Source organism: Chelonoidis abingdonii, chromosome 26, assembly GCF_003597395.2.
Source record: "Chelonoidis abingdonii isolate Lonesome George chromosome 26, CheloAbing_2.0, whole genome shotgun sequence".
NCBI lineage: Eukaryota > Metazoa > Chordata > Testudines > Testudinidae > Chelonoidis > Chelonoidis abingdonii.
In genome coordinates this window covers 2166969-2187808 of record NC_133794.1, presented here as the reverse complement: position 1 = coordinate 2187808, position 20840 = coordinate 2166969, and the positions used below count along the sequence as shown (strand labels likewise).

General features: G+C 52.4%; 1 protein-coding gene across 2 annotated transcripts in view; it reads left to right on the top strand.

Annotated features, from left to right (window-relative positions):
* The window catches only part of VAV1 (vav guanine nucleotide exchange factor 1), a 57731-nt gene extending 38706 nt beyond the window's left edge, over window positions 1-19025 (top strand). Inside the window, exons 12-27 of one of the 2 annotated variants that reach the window (XM_032783284.2) lie at window positions 1976-2062; window positions 3680-3765; window positions 5585-5717; window positions 6470-6579; window positions 8876-8977; window positions 9385-9482; window positions 10375-10397; window positions 11665-11710; window positions 12463-12599; window positions 14920-14985; window positions 15640-15671; window positions 15923-16039; window positions 16720-16807; window positions 17157-17271; window positions 18059-18210; window positions 18684-19025. In XM_032783284.2, the coding sequence (XP_032639175.1) occupies window positions 1976-2062; window positions 3680-3765; window positions 5585-5717; window positions 6470-6579; window positions 8876-8977; window positions 9385-9482; window positions 10375-10397; window positions 11665-11710; window positions 12463-12599; window positions 14920-14985; window positions 15640-15671; window positions 15923-16039; window positions 16720-16807; window positions 17157-17271; window positions 18059-18210; window positions 18684-18737 (1446 nt within the window). In that variant the 3' untranslated portion in view covers window positions 18738-19025. The remainder of the gene's footprint in view (window positions 1-1975; window positions 2063-3679; window positions 3766-5584; window positions 5718-6469; window positions 6580-8875; window positions 8978-9384; window positions 9483-10374; window positions 10398-11664; window positions 11711-12462; window positions 12600-14919; window positions 14986-15639; window positions 15672-15922; window positions 16040-16719; window positions 16808-17156; window positions 17272-18058; window positions 18211-18683) is intronic. The other variant, XM_032783276.2, reaches the window with a different exon arrangement.
* Window positions 19026-20840: the final 1815 nt, after the last annotated feature.

The following is a 20840-nucleotide window of genomic DNA, read 5'->3' as shown; positions in this document are numbered from 1 at the left end:
CTTCTGGAATAATTATAAAATATAATAATTAATAACAAAAGTAATAGTTATTAATAATAATTTCACTATTCCAGAATAGTTCTTTTTGTGTAAGTCCCAGTGTGGACACATTTATTCTGGAAGACAAATGTTTTTTCCAGTTTAGCTTAATGCCCTTTGGAAGTGGATTTATTCTGGAATAGCTACTTCAGAAAATGTTTAAGTGTAGACATAATGTAATGTAATGTAATAGAATATAATATACAGGGGCACCGGAACAGGTGGGACCAGGGGGTTGTGCCCCCCCTACTTTTCACTGGCCGTAAGGGACGGGGTGGAGAGGAACGAGCGGGGGCAAGGTCAATTGGGGGAAGAGGTGGTACGGAAGCGGGGGCTCTGGGGAAGAGGCCTGGTGGGGGTTTGGGGAGAAGGGGAAGTGAGGGCAGGGCTTGCGGGGGTAAGACCTGATTAGAGTCAAAATCCAGTGACTTAGACAAGTGGACTAGCGCAGCGGTTCTCAACCTTTCTTTTTCTGAGCCACACCCCTCAACATGCTAGAAAAACTCCGGGGCCCAGCCGGGGGCAGGGGGGCCTCCGGGCCCGGGGTGGGACCCTGGGGGCATAGAGGTAGTTTGACTTCTACTGGGGGGGACAAGGGCTGGCAGGGCTCGGGCCAGCTCTGCACAGCAGGGTCCAGGGATGGAGTGCCACTTCCACCCCCAACTCACCTCATCAGGTCACCCACCTGCCTGGGGCTGGAGCCGGTGGCTGCTCCCCGAGGGCTCTGCCTGGGCACCTCTGACCGGCTGCGTGAGCAGTCAAAGGAGGCTGGGAGCTGAGGAGCAGACGCAACCCCAAGCGCCAGGGGCGGATGGGAGAATGCCACAGCTGCCCACTCCCTGGCACCACCAGCCAGAGAAGCAGCTGCCCCGCACTGCCTGGCTCTGCCTTCCTGCCTGGCATCTGGCCAGAGGGTGGGGCCTGAGGGGGGCTGAGGAAGAGGAGGAGGTGGGGGGGTGGAGTGCCCCCCGGACTACCCCACTCTGGGTAAGGTACTGCAGTTTGGGAGGCAACGCCCTTGTGTCCCCTCAGTTCTTCAGCCCCACGGGAGGCGCCGGAGCTTGGGGCACTGGGTTTCAGCGGTGGGGCTCTGCTGCCACCCTGAAAGGGCTTGTGGACCCCCAGGTGGCTGTGGACCCCTAGTTGAGAACCACTGGACTAGCGAATGGCTAGTGAAAACAGGGCTGATTTGTTGATTGGAGGGTATTTACTTTGCGTACACGACATGTCATGTTCACAGGTTTTGAATCCGCTGTCAGTACGTCTTTGTCTGAGCACCTCATAATTATCCCTAAGTGTGAACATTTAAACTAATAAAAATAGGGAAAAAAATGCTTAAAACCCAGAAGTTCACACAACAGCGAAAATTTAAAGCTACAAAAATTAAATAAACATTGATAGTCTCAGTTAAAATTCAAAAAACATCTGCTAAGCCTAAATAAATACACTAGAATAAATATAATATAACAAATATATGTTGCTTTTGGCGCGGTGAGCTGGGGCGTGGAGGAGCTAGCGCTGGTGCTGAAAGGTTGGGGTCTTGTCAGGTGGGAGGCTGGTGCTGAGGGGAGTGGTGGGGGGTTTGTGAGCTGGGGGCTGTGGAGTTTAGGGGCTTGTAGGGTGAGGAAGCTGGGGCTGGAGAGGGCAGTCAGGATGGGTTCTACTGGGATGCTGGACTGGGGATATTCAGTACACCCCATTGGGTGGCGGTGGGGCAGAGCAGTAATGGAGGGGTCTGGCGCCCCCTTTGCCAGCAAGGGATGTCACCCTGCCCCAAGGAAAGCCCCCTTTTTAATGGTCAGACATCAGATGGTCATGCCCCCAGCAGAGAATGCCCTGGGGACTCTGAAGGGAAAACCCAGCCATGGATCGCACCCCCAGGCACGGCTGGTACTGACCAAGGGCTCGTTGTGTTCCCCCACCCTCCATCCCTTAGGACCTGGCACAGTGTGTGAATGAGATCAAGAGAGACAATGAGACCCTGAAACAGATCACCAGCTTCCAGCTCTCTATAGAGAAACTGGTGAGTCCCTGGGCCACAGCTACTGCCTTTGCTGCTTCCGTCCATCTCTTCCTTTCTTTTTCCCTTCGTCCTTGTCTGTTTATTCCTTCCTTCATTCCTTCGTTCATTTTTCCGCTTTCATTTGTTTATTCCTCCATTTATTTCTTCCTGCATTAATTCATTCATTCTTCCTCCACCATGGTTCATGTTCGCTCCTTTATCCATTTGTTCCTTTATTTGTTCATTCTTCCTCTTTCATTCATTCCTTTACTCAGGGCTTTGGAGCGGAGCCCGGAGCTGGAGTGCAGAGCAGCTCCCGAGCAGTGGAGCTGCAGGTTTTGCCTGGAGCTGGAGCACAGCTCCAAACCCCTGCCTTTATTTGTTCATTCTTCCTCTTTCAATCTTACGTTTGTTCGCTCCTGTATTTATTCATTCCTTGTTCGTTCCTTTTTTCTCTCTCTCTTCCTTTTGTTCGCTCCTTTGTTTGTTCCTTCAATCATTCTTCCTCTTTTTCTTTTTTTGTTCATTTTCTTTTATTCATTTGTTCTTTTTTTTCATTCATTCACCTGTTGTTGGCTGGTTCTTTCATTCGTTCGTTTGTTCGTTTTTCCTCTTTCATTCATTTTATTTGTTCTTTCATTCTTTTTCATTGTTTTACTTTTCCTTTCATTTTTTGTTCATTTCTTTTCATTTGTGCGTTCTCTTTAATGAACTAATTATATCAAACGAGTGAAATTATTTTTTGAAATTATTTTTTCCCAGTCGACTGTATCACTTTTCTCCTCTCCCCTGGAATATGTACACCTCTACCCCAATATAACACGACCCGATATAACACGAATTTGGATATAACACGGTAAAGCCGTGCTCCAGAGGGTAGGGGAGGCTGCGTGCTCTGGCGGATCAAAGCAAGTTCGATATAATGTGGTTTTACCTATAATGCAGTAAGATTTTTTTGGCTCCCGAGGACAGAGTTATATCGGGGCAGAGGAGTATATACAATACAAACCTGAGTGTGTGTTATACAGGGCAGGCTCCAGGCACCAGCACAGCAAACAGGTGCTTGGGGCGGCCAATGGAGAGGGGCGGCACGTCCGGCTCTTTGGCGGCAATTCGGTGGCGGGTCGCTCAGTCTCTCTCGGAGGGAAGGACGTGTTGCCGAATTGCCGCCGACGAACGAAGTGGCGGCAGTAGAGCTGCTGCCGATCGCGGCTAATTTTTTTTTTTTTCCTGCTGCTTGGGGCGGCAAAAATGCTGGAGCTGGCCCTGGTTTTATACACACTCAACAGCTTCCTGGCCATTGTTAGAGCTGCCTCTGTCTAGACCAGTTCGCTTTCCTCGCTCCTACTGCTCGCTGTGGTATTTCTACAGCAGAAGGTCCCAGCATTATCGCTACCACCCTTTGTTCAGCTCCAGGAAGCTTGTGAAGCCTTGGAGTGAACCCAGGACCAAGCACAGAGGTTTCCCCTCTTTAGCTATAAGAGTCACTCCATCATCCAGTAGCAGTCATAGACTCTTACCGTCTTCGGGCCAGCCGTTAGGAAGGTATATGGCATCTGTTCAGCCTGCTCGTTCCACACATCTCAGACTGAATTCCTGTAAGAGGGTTTGGTTTTCTGTCCCCCTTCTCCTCTTTAGTCACAGTCCCTGGCTCAGTACGGGAGGCCGAAGATTGATGGGGAGCTAAAGGTCATCAGCTCTGAGAAACGCTCCAAGATGGACAGGTGAGTGCAGGCAGAGAGCTGAGCTGCATGGCTTTGAGTGGCAGCAGTGCTGCTTAGTGGACAGAGCACTGGACTGGGACTGGATTGGGACTCAGGAGACCTGGGTTCTACTATCACTGGCCTACTGGGTGACTTAGCTGGAAATGGGGGCTGAATTGACGCTGGAAGGCTTCCCCATGCATTACAGATATGATCAATAAACCCCTAGGTCAGTGGTCCCCAACCTTTTGCGTCTGGCAGGCACCAGACGACGAGCCACGGAGGACTGTGGCAGCGGACGAGCATCCACCGAAATTCCGCCGACAAGCGGCAGTGTCAGTGGACATTACCGCCGAAATGCTGCCGACAAGCAGCGTCATCCAAAGGCGCCACCACCGAAATGGTGCCGAAAATTGGGAGCATTTCGGCGGCGATGCCTCTGAATGACGCAGCTTGTCAGAGGCACTTCGGCGGATGCTCGTCCACTGGCCAGTACGCGGGCGCACTTAGACGCCCCGGCGGGCACTGCTTCGGGAACCCCTGCTGTAGGTGATAGAAGGTTTGCCATCTTGATTTAAGGTCATACAAGTAGTTTACAAACTCTTTTACCTCCTTGGACTGTGGGGCCAACGCCAGGGCTAATCCCTTGCTTTTAGGCTGCTGACTTTCCCCAGTAGGGACCATGATGCATCTGATCACATAACAAGTGTCTGGGACAGCGGTTTCCGGGTCGGGGCCCATGGCAGCCATCTCTGCCACTGACAGAACCAACCCGGGGCTCCAGCGTGCAAGATGCTAGAGCTCTGGGCCCCCATTCAGCAACCCATTTAAGCACATGCTGAGCTTTAAGTCACAGCGACTGCTTAGAAGTCAGCACATGCTTCCGGCCTCTGTTCAGGACCCCACCCCTGTTCAGGAAGGGCACTTAGGCACGTGTTTGAGTGGTGTCCTGAACTAGGGTGTTAGCACTAGCGTTTTCAAGGTATAATGTGTCCTGCCGTGTTTTATTGGTGGGGTAGGTTGTATTCTTTTCCATTTCAACAACGACAACAAAAAAAGCTGTTCATTGAAAATGAACATGGTGGTGGGGAAATGCCCTGGCTGGACATAATGATTCCTATACAAATGAATATTTTTCAGAAATAATTTGTATCGACAATTTAAACTGAAAAAACCAGGTTTGGGTTGGTTGGGTTTTTGGTCCCCATTTTTGGGGAGGGCGGGAGGGAGGGGGCAGGGAAATTTTGATAAACCCCAAATTGATTTTTTTTTGGGGGTGGGGGGAAAATTTCCTGCAAATAAAACAAAATAAAAATAATTTGTGGTCTTGAACCGCCTCCTTTCTGCCTATTTCAAGATCAAGCTCTGGGGCGGCTGGGGAATCTAGAGCAGATATGGTCCTTAGTAGTGTCATCCTGAGGTCCAGAGAATAGCAAAGGATGGAGAACGTGTCCCAGGGACCTGGCCCTTAGAGATCAGCCAGTGTTTCAGTGCAGACTCTCACCGGAGGGGTTCTCCTATCCCGTAGCTAATGCGCTTCCCTGAGAGGCAGTAGCTAGGTTGATGGAAGAATTGTCTCGTCAGCCTAGCACCGTCTGCACTGGGGTTTAGATCAGCTTAAGTTCCTCACTCAGGGGTGTGGATGTTTCACTGGGTCGACTTCATTTTTGCATGTAGACCTGAATTAAGTGTATGGCCTCCCAGTGTATCCAGAGCAGGGCTAAAGTCTTGGGGCTCATATAAGCCGGATGTGCCTTCCTCCCGCCCATGGCCCGTCTGTGGCTCATCTGTCCCGGGTTCCGTCTTCATCCCTCTCCGTGTCGGGGCCTATTCCTTGCAGGTACGCCTTCCTCCTGGACCAAGCCCTGCTCATTTGCAAGCGGAAAGGGGACTCCTATGAGATGAGGGATTTCATCGACCTCCACACTTACCAGATCCGGGACAACTCCTTGGGAGAAAAGGACAAAAAGAAGGTAACGCTGTGGGAGTGTATGTGTGTGAGCCGGGGCCTCTCCCACCCTGCTAACACAACATGTGTGCACTCCCTCCTGCACATCAATACACCGCCAGACTCACACTTACACAGAACAGGTATTTCCCCCCAGTAGGGGGCAGTGACCACAAACATACAGAGTCTGCACCATTTCCACACAAACATTGGCCTAAGGCGTCTCCTTAGCTTGGCTGATCCCAATATTTGCCCCTGCACTAGCTCCTCTTCCGCCCGGCTCAGCCCTTTTCTGTTCCTGGGTTGGAACTAATGAGACCTGCCAGTTCTGGCTGCCATGGAGAGTCAGCAAAATAACTCCCACTCCTAGTCCGTCTGCTCTACCCTGAGCACTTTCCCCCCAACAGCCAGGAATAGAACCCAGGAGTCCTGGCTTCCATGCACACCCTGCTTTAACTGCTGGTCGACGCTCCTTCCAAAAGCCGGCAGTAGAACCCTGGTAGTCTGACTCCTGCTTCCCTAGCTGTAATTACTAGACTTTGTTCCCCTCCCAAGGCTGGGAATAGACCCCAGGCATCCTGACTCCCCACTCCCTTGCTCTAATTTCTAGTCCACACTTCCCCTGTCTGCTACTGCTGCTGGGGGTGGTGGTGGGGAGTGTGGTTTCATGTTTCTCTTTGAGTCCCCTTGTCTGATATGCGGTTACTGGGAAGGTGGTACCCCTGCCCCATGAGTTCCAGGGGGACTGTTAAACATCTGTGTGCTTGTCTTTTCCAGTGGACTTACATGTTCCACCTGATCTGTACTTACGGGACACAGGGCTACGAGCTCTTCTTCAAGACACGAGAGCTGAAGAAAAAGTGGATGGAGCAGTTTGAAATGTCCATGTACGTTCCCCCCTCCCCCAACCCTCACTCCCATCCCTGTCTACTGATTCTCTGCAGATTCGGTGTTAAAAATCTGTCCCAGCCCTTCTCTGAAACTTTTCTGCCACGTCCTGCCCCGGTGGTTATTGCTTGCTAGGTTATTAGTGGTAAAGTGGCAGTGGCCAGAGGTTCTGATGAGGATCAGGGCCCTGTTGTACCCGGTGCTGCACAGACACACAGTGAGAGACGGTCCCTGCCCCAGCTGAGATCAGGGTCCCATTGTGCCGGGCGCTGCACAGACACACAGCGAGAGACGGTCCCTGTCCCAGTTGAGATCAGGGCCCCGCTGTGCCGGGCACTGCACAGACACACAGCGAGAGACAGTCCCTGCCCCAGTTGAGATCAGGGCCCCATTGTGCCGGGCACTGCACAGACATACAGCGAGAGACAGTCCCTGTCCCAGTTGAGATCAGGGTCCCATTGTGCCGGGCGCTGCACAGACACACAGTGAGAGACGGTCCCTGTCCCAGCTGAGATCAGGGCCCATTGTGCTGGGCGCTGCACAGACACACAGTGAGAGACGGTCCCTGTCCCAGCTGAGATCAGGGCCCATTGTGCTGGGCGCTGCACAGACACACAGTGAGAGACGGTCCCTGCCCCAGATGAGATCAGGGCCCATTGTGCTGGGCGCTGCACAGACACACAGTGAGAGACGGTCCCTGTCCCAGCTGAGATCAGGGCCCATTGTGCTGGGCGCTGCACAGACACACAGTGAGAGACGGTCCCTGCCCCAGATGAGATCAGGGCCCATTGTGCTGGGCGCTGCACAGACACACAGTGAGAGACGGTCCCTGTCCCAGCTGAGATCAGGGCCCATTGTGCTGGGCGCTGCACAGACACACAGTGAGAGACGGTCCCTGTCCCAGCTGAGATCAGGGCCCATTGTGCTGGGCGCTGCACAGACACACAGTGAGAGACGGTCCCTGCCCCAGATGAGATCAGGGCCCATTGTGCTGGGCGCTGCACAGACACACAGTGAGAGACGGTCCCTGCCCCAGTTGAGATCAGAGTCCCATTGTGCCAGGTGCTGCACAGACACACAGTGAGAGACGGTCCGTGCCCCAGCTGAGATCAGGGCCCATTGTGCTGGGCACTGCACAGACACACAACGAGAGACAGTCCCTGCCCCAGTTGAGATCAGGGCCCCGCTGTGCCGGGCACTGCACAGACACACAGCGAGAGACAGTCCCTGTCCCAGTTGAGATCAGGGTCCCATTGTGCCGGGCGCTGCACAGACACACAGTGAGAGACAGTCCCTGCCCCAGTTGAGATCAGGGCCCATTGTGCTGGGCGCTGCACAGACACACAGCGAGAGACAGTCCCTGCCCTAGTTGAGATCAGGGCCCTGCTGTGCCGGGCGCTGCACAGACACACAGTGAGAGACAGTCCCTGCCCCAGTTGAGATCAGGGCCCCGCTGTGCCGGGCGCTGCACAGACACACAGTGAGAGACAGTCCCTATCCCAGATGAGATCAGGGCCCATTGTGCTGGGCACTGCACAGACACACAGTGAGAGACAGTCCCTGTCCCAGATGAGATCAGGGTCCCATTGTGCAGGCGCTGCACAGACACACAGCGAGAGACAGTCCCTGTCCCAGATGAGATCAGGGCCCCGCTGTGCCAGGCGCTGCACAGACACACAGTGAGAGACAGTCTCTGTCCCAGATGAGATCAGGGTCCCATTGTGCAGGCGCTGCACAGACACACAGTGAGAGACGGTCCCTGCCCCAGTTGAGATCAGGGCCCCGCTGTGCCAGGCGCTGCACAGACACACAACGAGAGACAGTCCCTGCCCCAATTGAGATCAGGGCCCCGCTGTGCCGGGCGCTGCACAGACACATAGAATAAATCTACATTCTGAGCTGCAGCTGTAATGTCCAACCCGAGCAGACATACCTGTTCTAGGTCTGTTCAAGCCATGCACTAAAAATGGGAGTGTAGCCGTGGGAGTGTGACTGGCAGGAAAGACTTTCACTAGCTGCCCTGAGTATGATCCCGTCCACGCCCATAGGCACGTCCTCAGGGTGGCCAGCTCCTCCTGTTTCTCACACCGCCTCGGCTACACTGCTATTTTTAACGCGCCGGCTCCATCAGAACTAGGGGACAAAGTGCTCCTGGGTACTACCGTAATATTCAGTGCCTAGCAGAAAGGAGAGCTGGCCAGTGACTGGGACACCTAGGTGCTACCGTAATACACCTAATAAATAATAATAATAATATGCATAACTTGGTCTGTCTCTCTCCCCTGATCCCTGTAGCTCCAATATCTACCCTGAAAACGCCACATCCAATGGCCACGACTTCCACATGCACTCCTTCGAGGAGAATGCGTCCTGCAGATCCTGCCAGATGCTGCTCAGGTAGGAGCTGCCTGGATCCTAGTTCAACCCGCCTGGGACATGTGCATCCCCCACGTAGGGTGATCAGATGTCACGATTTTATAGGGACAGTCCTGATTTTTGGGTCTTTTTCTTATATAGGCTCCTATTGCCCCCCACCCCGTCTTGATTTTTCACACTTGCTGTCTGGTCACCCTAACCTGATGCCAGCCACTGGTCTGCACTACTGCTCCCGGCTAAGGCGTCTCCTGAGTTTGGCTGATCCCATATTCGGGGTTAATTTGTGGGGCAGGGCTGAGCTGGGAATGGGGCATGGGGAAGTAGGGGTTACTAGAGCAGGGCAGAACGGTCGGGGGGATGACTTCAAGCCCTGATTTACCACGGTGACTCTAACACACAGATGTTCTCTCTTTTGGCCGTGCGAATAGGGGCACATTCTACCAGGGCTATCGCTGCAGCCGATGCAAAGCCCCGGCTCACAAGGAGTGTCTGGGCCGGGTATCCCCCTGTGGGAAGTCGAGCTCAGGTATGTGTCTGTGTCCAGCCCAGGTCAGCAGCGTTGGCGGGATGTACAACTCTGTTCCTGCCACCTGAGCCTGCCTGCGGCCAGCCCTCCTTAGAGCAACCCAGAAACTAATCAGCTGATTCCCAGGGGGCCTTATCTGAAGGGTTGGGGGCAAGGGATTGTGGGATGCATCTAGGCCATGAAGGGCAATGCATTCTGCGATGCATCTGGTTCAAGTGTTGCAAGGGATTGTGGGATGCAGCATGGACAAAGTGGTGCAAGGGATTCTGGGATGCAGCTGGGGCATGGGATTGTGGGATGCAGTTGGGACAAAGTAGTGCAAGGAATTCTGAGATGCATCTAGACCATGAGGTGCAAGGGATTCTGGCATGCAGCTGGACAAAGTTGTAAGGGATGAACAAAATGGTGCAAGGGATTGTGGGATGCATTTTAGCCATGAGGTGCAAGGGATTCTGGGATGCATCTGGGCCAAGTGTTGCAAGGGCTTGTGGGATGCAGCATGGACAAAGTGGTGCAAGAGATTCTGGGAGGCAGCTGTGGGATGGCAGCACAAAGGATTCTGGGATACATCTGAGGAGGGTGCAGTTGCAAGTGGCTGAATACAAGAGCAGAGGAAGGAAAGGGTTGGCCTACAGGCACTAGTTAACCCCTTCACTGCAGTTGCTGCTCTGTATCACCATCTGCGCTGCAGCCGCATGCCGCTGAGGTACCAGTGGGGTGACAAAGGGGCAACATGTGGGACAGGAGGTGAGTTTTCTAACCCAGCCTCCCTGGCACATACTGGTCACCCACAAACAGAAATACAGTTCTGCTTTAATTTAGTCTGAGAACTCTTAGGATGAGATTTCAGAACTATCAAGTAATCGTTTCCTCTCTTTTCTGTTTAATCCAGATTATGGGTCTACGTTGAAAAAGGTAAACAACCCCCAAACCCAACCTTAAATCTCTTAGGGAGAAAACGTTCTCATATGGGGGGTGGAGACTTTTTTATTGTCTTGGGCTCCATGGGGACAAAAACACATGGTAAGAGATTGGGTCTGTCTTTTTGTTCTGTGTCTGTACAGGGCCTAGCACAATGGAGTCCTGGGCTCGGGAGGGTGGGGTCCTACACGTACCATAATACACCTAATAAATAAGAATAATAATAAAGTAGAAATGTTTGGAAACTAAGGCATAGAGAGGGGAGGGGATTTGGCCAGGATCACACAAGTCAGAGTTGGAAATAGAAGGCAGGTCTTGTGATTCCCAGTCCAGTGCTCTAGCTATTGGGAAATACTGCCCCTTGAAGCACCAGAGACTTTTAAACAAGGTTGCCTTCACCTCAGCTCGTTCGCTGCCTGGCTCTCTCCTTATACTGTTTATCAGACAGACATTGCACCTAATTTCTTGCTCACTAGTGCTTTATTTTACACCAGTGATGCTTCAGTATAAGTGAGTGAAAAGCCAGGCCTTGTGGCTGATGAGAGAGAGCACATGGGAGATGTAATCCAGCCAGGGAGCTAGGCCTATAGAAGAAAATGGGGGCACGAGGCCACTGAACTACAACTCCCATGAGGCACTGGGGCAGTATATTGAAATTTTCAGGCATTGGGAGGTGGGGGTTGAAGAAAAATGGACATTTTCCTGCAGAAAGCTGACACTTTTCATGAAAAATGGTGTTTCTCAGAAAAAACCCTAAATGGAAAATTTGGGGGATCAGCCCTAGTCACAGTCTAAATGGCAGCATCAGGAGATCACAGACCCCTGCCCCATGGTTAATTAGCAATGAGTGATGCGGGACAAGGGAGATCTTTACATGCTGATGGTCTAGAGATTGGGTGCAAAAGAACTTGGTCCCAGTTTATGTTATGCTGGTAGGGCCATCACCAGGAAGGGGCTTCAAACCTGGGACCTCTGGGTCTAAAACCTGACCTAGTAGCAGGCTCATCAGCCTCTGTCTATGGCTCAGCTGCCGTTAGAAGGGGATTAATTACCACATGGGGGGTTGTTATATTTGCCTTGCTGAGCCCTCCTCTAGTACCACACTGACCTAAGTCCCTCCTCAAGCCCCACCCTCTTACTCCAGTTCTGCTCATAATGCTACACCCCCCGCTGATGTAAGCAGGGTCTGTGCCTGCTGAACTGCAGACAGATCTCACACAATCTCCTTATCTGAGCCAGGCTCCTTGTCTTCCCTCTGCAGAATAAATCCAACCGACACACGCAGGAGAGAAAGAAGAACGACCTTGGTAAGTCCTGTGGCAGGCACCCACTCTCATGCTTCAGGGCAGGCAGGGGAGTCAGGAAGGAATTTCCTTTCTTGTAATCAGCAGTCCTGATTAGGCCAGGTGTGATGGAGACCCCTCTTGATGACTCCAGGCACTGCATCCTGGAGAGAGCTGAGGGTCTGTTCTGGGTCTAATGCCTCAGTAAAGGGATGATCCCCCTTTAAGTTCTGCTAGGTCTGCTGTACTACGAGGAACTGGAATGCTATAACCCCATCCCTCTGAAGTGTGGTGCATCATGGGTGATGCAGTCTGGCTGGGGAGCCTGCCCCATAGATGAGGACATGTGGTAACTGAGCTACCATTCCCACAGGCTGGACACCGGACTAGAAGGATCCCTGAGCTGTGCTGGGATGCTGAGCTCCAGTTAAATTCAGGGCACGTGCAGGAAAGCCCCACTGGCTCATGGGAGCTCTGGGTTGATGAGAGTTCAGGAGACAATAAGCCCTTAACATACACCATCCTGCATGCAGAATCCCCGTCCTGGAGGGGCAAATGGGGCCTACCCTGGGGCTGTCTCTCTATCCCCCCTGTAGAACACAGAGAGGATTTTCTGTCCCCCTTGCACCAGGAAGATGTGACCGTCCATGTGTGTCCACGTAGCGGGTGGGAGGAGCACTGGGCGCAGATGCCGCTGGTGTGGCAGGCGTTGGCTGCAGGGAGATACATCGGATTGCCCTGTGACCGGTTCCTTGCCAATGCCCTTGTTTCCTTAGGGCTGCCCAAAATGGAGGTCTGCCAGGAGTATTACGGGCTGCCCCCACCACCTGTAGCATTTGGCCCGTCGCTGCGACTCAGCATGGGGGACATTGTGGAGCTGACGAAAGCCGAGGTGGAGCAGCTCTGGTGGGAGGTAGGTATCTCCACAGCCATTCACCCATCACTCCATGTGCCCTGATGGAGACACACTGACTAGAACAGCGGTTCCTGAACGTTCAATCCCACTGATTCCTGCCACCCTATAACTACATCACTAGACCCACTGTTGGAGGGTGAACCAAATACAGAATCTTCCATGTGGCATGACCTCGTATGCACAAGGTCATGCTGCACAGAGGACGCCATTTTGTGGAGCAGGTTCCAGACATGTTTAGATTTGGTTTGGCTACTCACTTGGACTCACAACCCAATCCGCTGATGGTGCGACCCCACTTGGGGTCACGACCCATAGTTTGGGAACTGCTGGACTAGAGGAATTGCATGTAAATTTGGTCAGCGGGGACTTGAAGCTAGGATTTCTGGTTCCAAAACCACAGGGCTGTGCCCCATGAGGACATCCCATTTTGATGGCTGGTCCATTCAGAGGCTAACAGTCTGACGACTGTTATGTTCATGGCATACAAACCAAGAAACTAGATAAACCCAGAATACTCTTGCCGGAAGGTTGCAATGTAACACAACTTTATTGCTTTGAATCCAGAATGATAACACACAAGAACCCCAAAACAGAGAGAGACAAAACAGGCTTCTCCCTGAGAAATAACTCATCCCACCTCAGGGCCGCCCAGAGGATTCAGGGGGCCTGGGGCAAAGTGGGGGAGAAGACATAAAAAAAGGCGCTACCCGCTGCGGTGCTTGTACTCACTGGGTGGTGCTTGGAGTCTTCGGTGGCGGCGGGTCCTTCACTCGCTCCGCGTCTTCGGCAGCACTGAAGGACCCACCGCCAAAGTGCTGCTGAAGACCTGGAGTAAGTGAAGGGCCCGCCGCTGAAGTGCCACTGAAGACTTGGATGGCTGCCGGGTTAGTAAAAATTAAAAAGGCGCCTCTAGCCAGGGAAGGGATTCTCAGCCAGGGCTCGCAGGGCCCTGTGGGGCCCGGGACCTGGGGCCAATTGCCCCACTTGGCCGCCCCTCTGGGTGGCCCTGCCACCTCTAGGCTGGCTGGCCTCAATCTAACTATTGCTAGGCCCACATCTCAGAGCTTCCTACAGAGCTCCCTGTCCACAAGCAGGACCAGGAACACCGCCCCTACCCACCGAGCATTTAAAGGGATAGCGTACAGTTGCAATACAGTTTTCAAGATGCCGCAAGTTAGTGCAGCTGGCTAATGGAGCTCACTTTAGCTCAAGTGGGAGGGGTCTGTTTGTCAGTGCGGACATTCCAGCAGTCAAGCCCTGCTGATGACTGTTGCTGGGATCATTACAGAGCTCATGGTAAGAAATGATGGCGGGAAAGAGTGTCTTTAAAGTCAGCTGTCAAGGAGGAGAGCAGCATAAATCAATTAGTGCTTTAGCCTCTTGTTGTTCAGGAGGCCAGGCAGCATCAGGCAGCGAATGATGAAACAGACCTGATCCAGGCCGCTTCTGAAAGTGGCTCAGTTATTGAGTCCAGTACTCAACTCTCCTGATAAGGCCAAAAGGGAGATCGACTCCTCCTAGTGGTGATGCCAGGCAGTGAAGACCGGAGAGAACCATAGGGTCTTCCCCGTCCAGCAGCCCTGGTGTCCAACCTGCTTTCAGTGTCTCTGTGTTTATACCTCGGGCTTTAGCAGCAATAAGTAGCCCCCTTTGGCAAGGTCACCCACACCTTGTCTTCTCCCAGTTAATTCCCAGAGCCCTGATCTCAGTCAGGGTCTGTGCAGCACCTGGCATGATGGGGGTCTGATCTCAGTCAGGGTCTGTGCAGTGGCCGGCACAATGTGGGCTCTGATCTCGGTGCTGGCTCTGATCAGAGATGCTGAGTACTAGACAGGGTTTGATCCAAAACCCACTGGAATCCATGGAGAAGACTCCCATTGACTTCAGTGGGGGTTGGCTCAGGCCTTCAGGCTAGAGCTGGTTGGAAAAAGGGGGATTTTTCCTGCACATATTATGGTTGGGGAATGTAGTCTTGGTGCCTTGTGCACTGTGGTGCATATCTCCCATGATGCACCACAGTCTGCCCTCCTGGTGAGGGGACACGGTTGCATCATAGGATACCCTGATCATGGTGCATCCTGGGAGAAGTAGTTTGGGTGGGGAGTCCGACCCAAAGTGAATGGGGTCACGAGAAAAGCAAACTACAATTCCCAAGAAACACCACGTCGGGATAGCTGAATTTAGATATTTCTGCTCTCAGTTTAAACATCCAGCGTACAATAGTCCCTCTGCAAACCAGGCCAAGAGCAGCCGCCTTGGCCTCTTCCCTGATAGCTCTTTATGATAGATCTGACGTGCATTGGCTTCCGCTTTGCAGGGCAGAAACACATCCACGAACGAGATCGGCTGGTTCCCATGCCAAAAAGTCAAACCGTATGTGTGTGTGAGTAGCGACTCCTTTCACATTTGCTCAATTAGCTGTTAAATGCTGGATGTTTTTGTAGGGTCTCTAAATTCCTTAGACAAGTTTCTGTGGGTTGTATCTGCTCTGGGGACAAAGGGCAGATGTCAGTCTGCAATCCTGGATTCTTAGCAGCAGAAGAAAGGGTGGGTTTTGTGGGTAAGGTGCTGGAATGGGGCTCAGAAGATGTGAGTGAAATTCTTGGCTCTGCCACAGACTGCCTGTGTGGGACCATGGACAAGTCACTTCATCTCCTTATAACTCAGCTCCTCATTTTTAAATTGGGTATAATAATTCTTTCTTTTTGTACATGCTGTCTGGGGCAGGAACTGTCTTTCACTATGTGCCTGGGCAGCACCTGGGGCCCTGGGGTCCTGATCTTGGGGAAGGTCTATGCAGTGCCTGGGACAATGGAGCCCTGGTCTTTGTAGCACTTGGCACAGTGGGGCCCCATTCTTTGTACCATAATATAAATAATTTAAAAAAAAATGAATTATTTGTGATGTGACATTGGGAGCAAAATGAAACTCCAGAATAACAGAGCACTGACATCAGATCTCCTGGGCCAGACTTAACTCTTTCTTCTCTGTTTTATTTACTGCAAGAAAATAAAACTTCTTTCTTTTCTCTCCCCAGAATCCTCCCCCAGATTTTTCTGTTTATCTTTGGTAAGTAAAATTATAGAATTGAAACATTTCTGCATCTACATAATTTATTGCTGTTTAACCTGGAGTCCAGCCTTGTGAATCTATGCTCTATATCACATCACAGACTGTCTTAAACCAGCTTGAGTTCTAGGTTTGTCTCCATTGTTTACCAGACCAGACTCTCGCTGGTATGGCATACAGCCCACAGCCACATCTAGTGGCTGAATCATAGATTCAGGTATTAACTCCTGTGTGGATGTCCCTACTTGCAGGTACGCGGGACCTATGGAGAGAGCAGAGGCAGAGCAAATCCTCACGAACCGTTCAGACGGCACATTCCTGGTGCGGCAGAGGGTCAAGGACGCGGCTGAGTTTGCCATCAGCATCAAGTAATCCTAACCTTAATAACAGCTTCTACAGAGCAATATCTTTGTGTGCGTGAATAGCCTGCCTCTCAGGGAGAACTCTTTTGGTCCCTTGCCTATAATGCAAACACCAGAGGGCACTTAGCAAAATTGAATGCCCATCTGTTAAAAGTAAATATTTTTATATGCAACAGGTAGTTAACCTGTGGGACTCCTCACCTCATGATTTTATGAAGGTAATTTGCTTCGTAAGTTAAGAAGATTGGGTTAGATATTTAAGAATAGCATATCCAAAAGCGCCAGCTAGGGGAGCAGGGAAAAGTGCCTCCTGCTGCAGTGCATACGATGATCTTCCATCTGGATGTGCTTGCCATTTGAGGTGAGATACAAGGCCAGAGCTATGCTATTATGGAGAATCCTGTATTTCTAGCGCCAAAGCCCCAGCTGACATAAATCAGTGTCACTCCATTGGAGTCGGTGGGGCTAGATCCCCATCTTAGTGCTTTCTGAAAGACCCTATGAGAGAGAGTACAGTGTGTGCCTCTCTTCTGTAACAAGCTGCATTTATCTTCCCTGCACAAAGCTCTGTCCTTCCCAGAGAGCAGACAGCTAGAAATTTAAAGGTGCAATACACTGGAAAATTACAGCTGTAGAGATCATTAGGAAACCAGCGGCCCCCTGAGAGCTGGTGTCTGTGCCCCCAGGTTTAACGTAGAAATCAAACACATCAAGATCCTGACGTCGGAGGGCCTGTACCGCATCACGGAGAAGAAGGCGTTCAAAGGACTCATAGTAAGGATTGAGCGGATTTCGCATCTGATGCTTCAACTCTATCTTCATTGGAAGGCTCTAGCCACTGGGGGAATACTTAGTGCAACACCAGCCGCTTAGCCCTCAGGATGGTGTACTGAATAGAGCAGGAGGGGCTGAGAGCCCAGACTCTTGGGTTCTGTTCCCAGCCATGGGAGGGGAGTGGGAGCTAGTGGGTTAGAAGAGGAGACAGCTGGGAGTCAGGGCTCCTGGGTTCTATTTCTGGCTGGAGGGGCTGGGGGAGTGGGGGCCAGCTGTTGCTGTCTCTGCTCCTGCTCCAGGAGAGAAGGAATCTCCGCATGTTCAGGGTTTCTCCGTGCTTCCTCCCTAGGAGCTAGTGGAGTTTTACCAGCAGAACTCCCTGAAAGACTGCTTCAAAACCCTCGACACCACGCTGCAGTTCCCGTTCAAGGAGCCTGAGCAGAGGGCCATTTCCAGACCTCCCGGTAGGGTGCTCAGGGGCCAATGCTGGAGCTAGGGTGGGGGGACCTTGAGCGCCCCCCAAGCGCTGCAGGATCTCAGACCCCGGGGTTCTTGGGATAGATCCTCATGACCGGGCACATACAGGATGGAAATTTCCCCTAAAACATTTTTCTTGAGGGACAATGGCTTTTCAACCCAAATTTCCCCCCTCCCATTCTAGTTTTTGTCAAATTTCCAGGGTTTTCAACAAAAATGGGAAAATTTTGACAAAACGAGGAAAAAAATGTCGAGAGGCAAAATTTGTCATTTGCCAGGCCCAGCTCGAATCGCTCATCCTGGTCAGGTGCTGGTGTGTGGATGCTTGTCGAAATGCCCGTAAAGTGGCTGGGGCAGCCCCAGCTGGTGAGAGTGGTCTATGCTCCCTGCCGGACCTGGCAAAGGCTCCGTTGCAAAGAAGAGGGGGGATATTCTGCACTGAGTTTCTAGTGCTGATGGGAGATGTCACAGCGTGGGGGAGCCATGCAGCCATGGCCCCCAGCAGTGGTACCCTTTCCTGTGGGTCATGACTTGGGCATAGACTCCACATGGGTGGTGTCTCGAAATTAACCCTCTGTGGCCCAAGCCCTTGGAGCCCCAGGAGGCGAGAGAGCCAATCTTTCACCATGCGGTCCCTACCTCCAGCCATGTGATGGATGACGAGCGCTTCCAGGGACCGCTCGCTTTCCAGGATCCCACCAAAGGGGTGGATCTTTATTTGAGTGTGTCTGGTCCTGGCAAAGCTGTCTCTAGCATGGGTCTGTTCCCTTGAAGCAGGAGGACTGAAGTACTTTGGGTCGGCGAAGGCTCGCTACGATTTCTGCGCGCGGGACCGGACGGAGCTGACGCTCAAGGAGGGTGACATCATAAAGATCCTGAGCAAGAAAGGACAGCAAGGCTGGTGGAAAGGGGAGATCTACGGCCGGGTGAGTGTACCGCCGAGTGGGGGTTGGGATTACAACCCCCTTATACAGCAGAACAGACCTGACATAGCCCGTCCACAAGGGCGCAGTGTAACACACACATACACGCACATGACCCGCTCTGACATATCCCATCCAGCAGGGGGCAGCGTTCTTCACACCTCTACACATACAGAGTGTAACCCCATCACACACACATTCACACATCACTCTTTAGTGTATATAGACCCATGCATGTGAGCAGTGCTGACATATTCCATCCATGGGGATAGCACACAGATCTTCCTGCTGCAAAAACAAGCCGAGTTACAGGAGAATCCCTGTTAGCTCTTAGCAGTACAGGGCTTGTGACACACAGGTGAGCAGCACCCATCCCATCCAGAAGAGGGCAGCAATGCATATATGGCACATGGGCCATGTTCCAATGGCTGTTTTGTGATAAGAATTCCACGTCTCATTGGGTTTTCCCCTCCTAGGTTGGCTGGTTCCCAGCGAATTACGTGGAGGAAGATTATTCGGAATATTGCTGAGGTCTGGAGACCCTGTGAAATTTTCCGCCCCCCTGAGATCATGACCCACAGGATTCCCGACCCTGCGCGGCACTCACACCGAGCCAGGCCCGGAAGGGGTCTCTGTAGCAGGAAGAAATGTTGTGTTGACGGAAGTGCAGCGGGGAGTAGCGCCCCAGGACTATTAATTTATGAATTTTCGGATCCCTCTTCTCTTTCCCTTCTCTCACGCATGTAAAGGAAGTTTTGTGTTGAATAAACTGAATGGGTGGATGGGCTGGAGCTGTACCAGCTGTCACCCTGCACCCAGGGGCCCTTTTCTCTCCAGTCCATGCCATAATCCAACTGCCCCATCAGGCACAGGTCTATGGAGCCCAGAGGGCTGCTGCCATGTGAATGGGTAGGAGGCTGTCCCCTGGAGAGGGAGGATCCCTTGCTCACTGCCACCTTTATATTCCCTCCAGCATAGACAGAACCCAGATGGCACCAGGCTCATGCGATTGTCATTAACCCTTTACTAAATTGGTCAGCAGGGTGAGCTAAGGCGTGACGGGGAGCGACTTGCTGGCAAGTCAATTTATGAGCCAGGAATAGAACCCAGGAGTCCTGACAGCCATGCCCCTCTTCTAACCACCAGACCACACTTCCTCCCAGCACTGAGTTTAGATCCAGCAGTCATGACTTTCAGCCCTTCACTCTAAATTAAACCTGTCTTCTCAGGGCCAGCATTAGAACTGGGAGTCTTGACTTTCAGAGCCACCTCCCCCCCCCCCGCTCTAACCACTAGGCATGACTCTCTTCCCTGAGCTGGGAAGAGAACCCAGGAGTCCTGGCTCCTGTTCTCCCACTATGCTTTAACATAAGGGTCTCAACCTTTTTTGGCTGGGTCCCTCTCTGAAAATATTTCAGGCTGTGATGATCCTCCCCCCCAATTACAACCCCCCACCCCCCCGTACCATGCCACCCTTACTTCTGGGCTGTTGCTGGAGGCAGTGCTGCCTTCAGAGCTGGGCACCTGGCCAGCAGCTGCTGCTCCCTGGCCACCCAGCTTTAAAAGGCTTGGGCTGTCAGCCCTGCACAGAGCCTTGGCATGCATGGGGGCTGGCAGCCTGTGACCCCCCTCTCATGACCTTGTGACCCTCAGTTTGAGAACCCTTGCAACAGCTAGACCGCACTCCCCTCCCAGAAGAGGGAAGAGTACCTAGGAGTCCTGAATCCCATTCTCCTCTAACTCATTCCACCCCCACAGCTGGAAACGTCACTCATCCATTTCATTGCACTGTGCTGCCTAAACCCGAGGCCACGCAGGGTTTCCTCCCCTCTGCTCCACTGGCTCTGCAGTGCATTGTCCATAGGGACGAGCTGCCAGGGTAGTTCCTGGGCACATGGACACCTGGTAGCATCAATTCCCGGCCACACCAAGCCCAGTTCTGCGTTAGCACCCAAAGTAGCTACCCCTAGATGGCGCTGGTACCGCCAAGTGATGTGACGGTGGTGGTGATAATGTGAGTCTCCCAGGAAACTGAGGCACAGAGCAGGGAAGCATCTTGTCCCACATCACCCAGCAGCAGAGTCAGGCACAGAAGCTAAATTGTGGGCGTGGCAGGTCAGCGTGTTGCCTGCTAGGCCCCACAAACACACAACACAGGGAAATGCGGCCTAGGCCCAGTAGCCCTGGGGTTGGGAAGAGAGAAACGTGGGGTGGGAGAGTGTTGGGAACAGAGCCAGAATACACTCAGCATTTTGCCGAGCTGCTGGTAAGTTCAACCCTGGCTCAGCATTTCCCCTGGTCTTCAGTTTGTGCAATATTCCAGGAAACCCGAGGAAAACGGAAGCGCTTGGTTCAAGAAGAACGCTGTGGTCTCGGGGTGTGTGTGGGCGGGCAGGCGGCACGGGACTGCTACCAAAGACACCTGGCTTCTATTTCTCTGCTGCTAGGTGACCCTGGGCCAGTCCCGCCAGATCCCCGAGCCTCAGTTTCCCCAACTGTAAAATGGGGTGAGTGATACTCGTTTCCATTGCAATGTGCTCTAAGCGCTAGTTATTGTGCTGTGCAAACACCTACTGAGACACGGTCCCAACCTCGACGAGCTACTGGGCTAACCGGACTAGCCCAGAATGAGA